We start from the raw sequence: 7,800 nt of genomic DNA, 5'->3' as shown, positions 1-7,800 counted from the left end.
TGACCTAGGTCCTCTGAAAGGGTAGCCCGTGCTCTTAACAACCGAGCCACCTCCCCAGTCCCCCACACTGTGTTTTAAGACAGGGTCTCTCACTGAACCTGAAGCTTGCTGTTTTGGCTAGATGGCAGGCCAGTGACAGTCCCCACCCCCAACATCTGTCTGTCTCTACCTCTGCCCAGATGTTATGGACACCTGTTGCTACACCAAGGACCTGAATTCAGGTCCTCATGCCTGCACAACAAGCTCTTTATCCACCTCCCCAGTCTAGTTCAGTTTTGGAGACATGGTCTTACTATGTAGCCCAGGCTAGCTTAGAACTTTGGGGAATCCTCCTGCTTCAGCTTTCTAAAGCTGCAGTGGATGATAGGTCACAGAGATTAGGGCAGCCATGTTTTCAGGGCAGATGGGAAGCCTATCCCATTGTTTCCTAAAGTCTATGTTCCAGCGCCACTGTCCTGAATACCTTCTATGTTCCAGCGCCACTGTCCTGAATACCTACTATGTTCCAGTGCCACTGTCCTGAATACCTACTATGTTTTAATGCCACTGTCCTGAATACCTTCTATGTTCCAGCGCCACTGTCCTGAATACCTTCTATGTTCCAGCACCACTGTCCTGAATACCTACTATGTTGCAATGCCACAGTGTCCTCACAGTCTTGTGCTCAAGTAATTCTCCCACCCCATTCTCCAGAGTAGCTGGGGATACTGGCCCATGGCATCCCCACACCTCTCCACACTTCTCCAGAGGAATCCAGAATAAGCTCCCATCTCAGGTCCAGACATGCCGTCCTTTCTGTAAAGTTCTCTTGACCAGGTGAAGTGCCATAGTCACAGATAGGATCCACACGTGGATACCTTTGGGAGACTGTGCCTTTATTCTGCCTGCCCCAAAGACGGTCAGGCAAGGGTTGTAGTTTTAGTACTGTTTGGGGGTTTGTATTTGCTGGGGAGACTTTCATTGAGGTAACATCGGAGCAGACCAGGAGGGGATAGAGGGGAGGGAGGAGTGCTGTGGATTTTAGGGAAGGGCTGATATTAACTGGGAACAGCCAGTGCAAAAGGCACATCCCCTTTCCTGCCCCACCCTCCACGCTGCTCCAGATGCCTCCAGCATCTCTCTTAGCAGGGAAGTGGGCCAAAAGGCCCAGAGTTGACTGGAGTTGGAGAACCCAACCATCATTGGTCCCCTGTGGCCCATGGCTCCTCAAAGGGCAGGCCAGCCTGTGGGAGAGATAGGATGCTGTGTCAGAGGTGCAAGAGACCCCACCCTCCCTTTGATCTGGATCCCACACAGGTAGTCCATCACCTGGGCTGTGGGCTGGGCTTGCTGGTGCAGTGTCCGCCTGCGGTGCCACTGGCGCAGGGAGGCTCGGGCCTCGGAGCTGAGATCCTGGGGTGCACGGCCAGCGTCGGGCTGGTAGTGAGCAATGTGATAGAGAGCCCCAAACCACGTAGTAAGATAATAGCCAGCTGGGGAAGAAAAGGGGAGATCATCATGGCTCTCTGGGCTCCTCCCTACTGCCTGTCACCCCTTCTGAGGCACAAGAAGCTGGGGCTCGCCGAGGGTGCCCCCTTTTCAGTATCTGGACACCCTGAAGGTGGGAGCTCACCTTCTCCCCGCAGTTCCTCTGGATCCAAGAGCTCCATAAGAAACTCCACATCCAGCTGCGTCTCCCCTATGTGTGGACTCCAGATCAGCTCCTCGGTCAGGGCTGGCAAAAAGGCGTCGGCCCCTAGGGGCTCTAAGGAAGACCAAGGACAGGTCGCGAGTGTTTGCAGGAGTACATACACACACTTTGCTTCGGGTCCCCAGGCCTGGGTACCCACCATTAAACCACTCTAAGGTTCAGAGGTTCTTTACCTTGATTCTCGCCTCCGGCCAGGCCCGCGTAGACGTCGTTGCACACCGCCAGCAGCAGTGCCACCTTGCGGCGCGGGGCGCATGCGGCGTGCAGATGCGCGAGGCGCGCATGGATCTGGCTCCGCAAGGCTGGAACAGGGCTCTGTCCCTCGGGCCCCGCCCCTGCCCTCAAGGCTGTTTGGCGCCGGCGCAGTAGCCGCAATTCCTGGGCTCTGAGAGTTCGGAGTTTGGTCCACAGGGCCGGCTTCAGGGGCTCCAGAACCGCCCGACACAGGGCTACTTCCACAGCGGGGCCTGCGGGGCGTGTGGCATGTGAGGACAGTGCCGTCGTGGTGACCCACTCTGATCCGTAGTCACCCTGTCTCCTGCTCCAGGACACTTACAAGTGTAGACAGGGGTGGGAGCGTGGGGGTGTAAATGCTCCGAAGATGGGAGAGTCTAACCGGCAATGCACGTGTTTGGTGGAGCTACGATGCAGTAGCTATAAGAAGTAAGAGTGTGCTTGCCCATGGGAAGTGAGGGGTTGGATGTGAACACATACTGAACCGAGTCATGGCCTCCCCAAACCTTGGGAAGTTTCCCTCTAATTCTCATTACCAAGATCCTCGTCTCCAGGGACCCTAGGTTCCCTGTTCCCAAAGACAGCTCTGACGTCGGGATCCTTTGCCAGGTAATTCTGGAGATCATTGAGAAGCTGGCGCACATCCTGAAGCAGCTCCGTGGCCGGATCCCCAGGCCTGTAAGGATTTCCAGAATTTGATGTGAGGCGTGCCCGAAGGTATCGGTACTGTTTGGCTACATAGCTGCTCCGGGCCCTGGCCAGAGCGCTGATGTGGGCAGTGAGCAGGTCCTCGCGACCTTCCTCTTCATCTTTACAGCTCACTTCCTCCTTCTCTTCCACCACACTGTCTAGAGCAGGCCTAGGCGAGTGTACATCTGCTCCAGGAAGGGACACTTCGGGTTCCAGGTGATGAACGTCTGGTCCAGGATGATGCACTTCCGGTTTCAGTGGCTCTTCCACCCAGGAGACGCGATGTGGGGTGGGCTTCCTAGGGGCTGGATGTGAGAAGCAGGTCGGGTCTCTTACATCGCTGGCACTCATTCCCCCATCCCTCAGGGTACGCGGGCCCTGCCCAGCTAACCTAGACTGTATTTCTGGTCAGTCTCTGGCTCTGTCTGCTGCGGAGTCTGCTCTGTGCCCCAGCCTCCATGCGTCTCCAGGTAGAGCTGGTTCACTACAGACAGCACCCTCCCTGAGGTGCTGACCTGGATGCAGCCAAGTCGCAGAGGATCTAAGGGCAAGCAGAAAAGACAAGGTGTCCCAGGTTTGTAGGGGGCAGCCAGGAGGCTTCAGCCCCAACCTTCCTCTTTCAGGACCGAGAATTCAGTCCCAGCTCCCAGGGGCTCCAGCCCAGGATCCAGGAGTGGTCTCACCCCCTATTGCCACAGCTCCTGCTGCTTTCTCCTCCTCCTCTGCTGCCCTCTTCCCCTTCCTGTTTGTTTCTTTGAGACAGGGTTTCTCTGCAGCTTGGGGGCCTGTCCTGGAACTCGCTCCGTAGACCAGGCTGGCCTCAGACTCACAGAGACCCACGTGCCTCTGCCTCCCAAGTGCTGTGATTAAAGGCGTGTATCACCCCTACCGGGTCCACCAGTTTCTTTTCATACTTACTTCAAGTCCAGCTTCACTTTCTCACAAATCCAGTTATCTGGTCCTAATTTATATCCAGTCTCTCTGGACCTAAGAGACCAGCAAGTTGACGTCCCCTCCCTCCCTGGGAGCAGCGTGCCTCACCTGTGTCCTTGTCCCCAGGCCCTACAGCTGGAGTGGGCAAGAGCAGTGTCCTTGGCAAAACATCCCTGAGGATAAAAAAAAACCCTCAGTATGGATGGGGTATCCCAGGGAAGGGTCCCCATTGCCACTGTGCCAGGGGACCTGTACCTGCTGGCTGATAGGAAGGCCAAGAGATGGGGACAGTCTGGCATGCAGAGGTTGGAGGACTCCAGGGACACACCTGGTAAGGGAATGGAAAAGAAAAGTCATGGAGTAACTAGGCCACCTCCACTCTGCCTCTCTGGCCCAGGCTCCTCCTACCCCACTCCCACCCCCTACCTCTTGGTAGGGGATCTCTCTATTCCTATTCTCCTCTCTCAGAGAAGGGAGGTTTCCATCTCTGAGAGGTGACATCATTTCCCCTCTTGATGTTTGCATCCCAGTTCTGATACCAAATAGAAGTCATCAAAAATGTCTTCAGTATTTTCTGTTTTGTTAGCAGGGTCTCACTGTAGCCTTGGCTGTCCTAGAACTCACTAGATAGACCAGGATGGCCTCAAAACCTGTAAGCAATCTTTCTGCTTGAGGTTATAGTCCTGAGTCGTCATGCCTGGCTTACATTTCTTTCTTTTGTTCTTGTTCTGTTTGAGACGGGGTCTTGCTATAGAGCCCAAGCTAGCTTTGACTTTTATATGTAGCCCAGACTAGACTTCAACTCTTTTTTTTTTTAATTTTACTTTCTATTTTAAAATTCATTTCAATGTGTGGGTGTTTTGCATGCACATGTACTACACGCATGCAGTGCCCACGGAAGCCAGCAGAGGGCACTGGATGCCCTGGGATTGGAGTTACAGGGGGTTTGAGACATTAGACATGAGTGCTGGGACTCTAGCTGAGGACCTCCAGAAGAGCAGCCAGTCCTCTTAACCATGATGCCATCTCTCTAGTCCCAGACCTTGCATTCTTGATACCTCTTTATGGAGGCTCTCAAGGTTGAAGACTAAGTCAGCCAAGCACTGAAGGAAGGTCACTCAAGCAGGAAGACCAAGAGCAACACACTGCTGCTGGGTTAGCAGGGGCAGAGAAGAGAGCCCCATGTCTGAGCAGTAGCGAAGGCCAGAAGTAAGGGCAAGCTGAGGCACACAGCACTGTGGCTCGCAGGGACCACCAAACTTTGTATTCGAGGATGTTACCCAGTCTCTCCAGGGGTTGGGGAAGGGATGAACAACATGCAGTCTGTGTGAGAAAACCTGTTTACTGTGCTCAACATGGATCGTAAGGAAAGGGTAGCCACCAAGGCACCAGAGAGGAGGCTACCCCAGTGGTCTTGCCAAGAAGTGATGGGCCAGCTCAACCTAAGCGATGGATGCAGATGGTATGCAGAGAGTCAAGAGATATTGGGGATCAAAGCTGACAGCTCTTGATCCATTTGCAGTGTGGGCTGGAAACCTATGATAGGATAGGTACCTCACCTCCAGACAGCTTGTGAATTTGATAGGTGTTGACGTCTCCTGATGAAGGCCCTGTCTTCAGCATCAGGACCTGCCTAGGATCGTGTCCTATGACCAGGAAACTCTAGAGAGGAGGGGCAAGGGCAAGAATCAGCATGACGCAGGTATATGCAGATGTTTCTTTTCTGTTTTCTTTTTTTTGGGGGGGAGGTTTTCAAAGCAGGGTTTCGCTGTAGCTATCAAGCCTGTCCTGGAACTAGCTCTTGTAGACCAGGTTGGCCTCGAACTCACAGGGATCCTCCTGCCTCTGCCTCCTGAGTGCTGGGATTAAAGGCGTGCGCCACCACAGCCCGCCCGGCTGCAGACGTTTCTTTTTTGTCTGCTTGGTTACGCGTCCCTTCAAGGCCATACTTCTCAGCCTTCCTCGTGCTGGGACCCTTTAGTATAGCTCCTCATGCTGTGACCCCAACCATTTTCATTGCTACTTCATAGCTGTAATTCTGCTACGATTATGAACTGTGATGTAAACATCTGATTTGCAGGATATCTGATGTGTGTCCTCCTGAAGGACCCATAGGTTGAGAACCACTGCTTGTTTCAGGGCAACCCTCTCTCTATTCCTAGTTCCTGAGGATGGGACCCTAGTGGGTGGGTCCAGGACTAGAACTAGCCAATAGGATGGCCACTGGTTGACGGATGGTCAAAGGCCTAAGCCTCACTAATAAACATCTATCACAGGATTTTTCCTGGAGAGCTTTGATTTTTGTTGTTTATTTGTTTGTGGACTTTTACCTCTCTCTCTCTATCTGACAGACATTTTTACCATTATAAGAGGGGTAGCTGTGGTCTGTCAAACCCTGCTAGATGTCCTCTTCAAATTTATCCTATATTCCCTGAAGATTTGTTTGTTTGTCTGTTTATATTTTGACAAGGTTTCATTGTTGCCCAGGCTGGCTTTGAACTCGCTAAATAGCCAAAACTGGCTTTGAACTCCTGATCCTCTTGCAACAGACTTCTTACTGATAAGATGACAGGCATGTACGACCACGCACACCCCTATGAAATGTCTTGTTCAAGGCGTCAGCACGCTGAGCTATGAGAAATAATGATTGACATCTGAGCTTGGAGGCAGGGGGTGGTGGGTTCAAGGATAATCTGGTTACATAGTGACAGAGAAGTCTCAGCGCTGGTGTGGCTACTCTAGAACTCCCAGGTGATCTTTTTTTTTTTTTTTAAGATTATAGAACAAGACAGGAGATTAAAATCAGTTGGTAGAGTGTCTGCCTTGAATGCACGAAATGTTGGGTCAAATCCCCAGCACTTCATATGCTGGGTGTGGTCACACACATGCACGCATGCACGCGCGAGCACACACACACACACACATACACACACACGCACATTATCTTAGTACTCGGGAATGGGAAGTGAAGAGGATCAGAAATTCAAGGTCGGCTAGTGCTGTATAGTGAGTTGGGCAACAGCCTGGGCTACATAAACCTTTGCCCGAAACAAATTCCTAAGTTTTGGGTCACCCACCTGATGCAAGTTTACACAGGTAAGGTCAGAAGTGATCCCCAGCAGTGAGTACTCACCCCCAGTGGCCACAGCTTCAGAAAAGCCTTGGCATGCTGAGCATCCAACTCTGGGACCTGCCACACCCTCTGTGTCCTCTGCAGTCGAAGAAGTGGCTCTGGGGTACTGAGGACCCCTAGTGGGCTCTTGCCAGGTCCATCTGTTAGTGGCCAAGCCAGCCTGGGATGTACAGGTTCCAGGAGGTCAAGGGTCATAGTAGAAGCTGGCCATTGGTGTGGGGTCCAAGAGGCAGGGATAGAGCTGGGAGTGGGGGTAGCCTCACCTGTGCCCCTCAGTAGGGGTTGCAGACACCATGTCCTCTGGCTGAGCAACCCTCATGCTGCCAGGCACCAGTGAGCCATGCTCTGACCTCTGGCATGGAGGAAGACAAGACTCAAGGCTGCTCCAGCTAGAGCAAGGGCAATATTTTAATTTTATTATATCTGCCTCAGATATCTGGCCTGATTAAAATGGACCTCCGATGTCCCCAACTATGCCAAGAGACATTCTTTTCCTGTTTGTTTGTTGTTTTGTTTTTCAAGACAGAATTTCTCTGTGTAACAGTCCTGGCTGTCCTAGAGCTAGCTCTGTAGACCAGGCTGGCCTCGAACTTACAGAGATCCGCCTGCCTCTGGCTCCCGAGTGCTGGGATTAGAGGCGTGCGCCACCATTGACTGGCCCAACCTTAATTTTTCTTTCTTTCTTTCTTTCTTTCTTTCTTTTTTTTTTTGAGACAGTTCCTTGTGTAGCCAGGCTTGTCTCATACCTGCTGTGTATTTTAGTAACTAAGAGGCTAGCCTATTACTCTTCTTTCTTTTAATTAGATTTTTTTTTCTTGATTTTTTGAGACAGGGTTTCTCTGTAGCTTTGGAGCCTGTCCTGGAACTAGCTCTTGTAAACCAGGCTGGTCTCGAATTTACAGAGATCCGCCTGCCTCTGCCTCCTGAGTGCTGGGATTAAAGGTGTGCGCCACCACTGCCCAGCTAATTAGAATTTTTTTTTTAAAAAAAAATAACAATCCAAATTCCTACTCCTTCCCTTCCTCCCATTCCCTCCACACACCCTCCCACCCCACCCCATCCAATCCTAAGAGAGGAAGGTCCAAGGCCCTCTTCACCACATCCATAGCCTCTTACTCTT

At 52.1% G+C, this 7,800-nt stretch overlaps 1 protein-coding gene across 1 annotated transcript; it reads right to left on the bottom strand.

The window, feature by feature from the left end:
- Positions 1–863: 863 nt before the first annotated feature.
- Rinl (Ras and Rab interactor like) lies at positions 864–7,115 on the bottom strand. Its single transcript, XM_041654280.1, has 11 exons — positions 6,944–7,115; positions 6,681–6,840; positions 5,107–5,209; positions 3,803–3,875; positions 3,656–3,720; positions 3,006–3,155; positions 2,461–2,919; positions 1,864–2,157; positions 1,613–1,744; positions 1,309–1,472; positions 864–1,223 (listed from the first exon to the last, which is right to left on the bottom strand). The coding sequence occupies exons 1-11, from the start codon at positions 6,997–6,999 to the stop codon at positions 1,179–1,181; spliced, it is 1,701 nt and encodes a 566-aa protein (XP_041510214.1). The 5' UTR covers positions 7,000–7,115; the 3' UTR covers positions 864–1,178.
- Between the last annotated feature and the right edge of the window lie 685 nt (positions 7,116–7,800).

The sequence above is a fragment of the Microtus oregoni genome, unplaced genomic scaffold (genome assembly GCF_018167655.1).
Source record: "Microtus oregoni isolate MIOR12 unplaced genomic scaffold, Mior012 000006F_ref0000085, whole genome shotgun sequence".
NCBI classification, from domain to species: Eukaryota; Metazoa; Chordata; class Mammalia; order Rodentia; family Cricetidae; genus Microtus; species Microtus oregoni.
Note: the sequence above shows the minus strand (reverse complement) of the source record. Positions and strands in the feature narration are given on the sequence as shown.

What these genes read in the sequence shown, in the direction of transcription:
- Rinl (XM_041654280.1), bottom strand. Translation starts at nt 6,999, where the DNA reads ATGAGGGTTGCTCAGCCAGAGGACATGGTGTCTGCAACCCCTACTGAG. An exon ending in AATTCACAAGCTGTCTGGAG is followed by an intron (nt 3,876 to 5,106) that starts GTGAGGTACCTA and finishes TTCCCTTACCAG; the next exon opens with GTGTGTCCCTGGAGTCCTCC. An exon ending in GCCTGGGGACAAGGACACAG is followed by an intron (nt 3,156 to 3,655) that starts GTGAGGCACGCT and finishes GCTTGCCCTTAG; the next exon opens with ATCCTCTGCGACTTGGCTGC.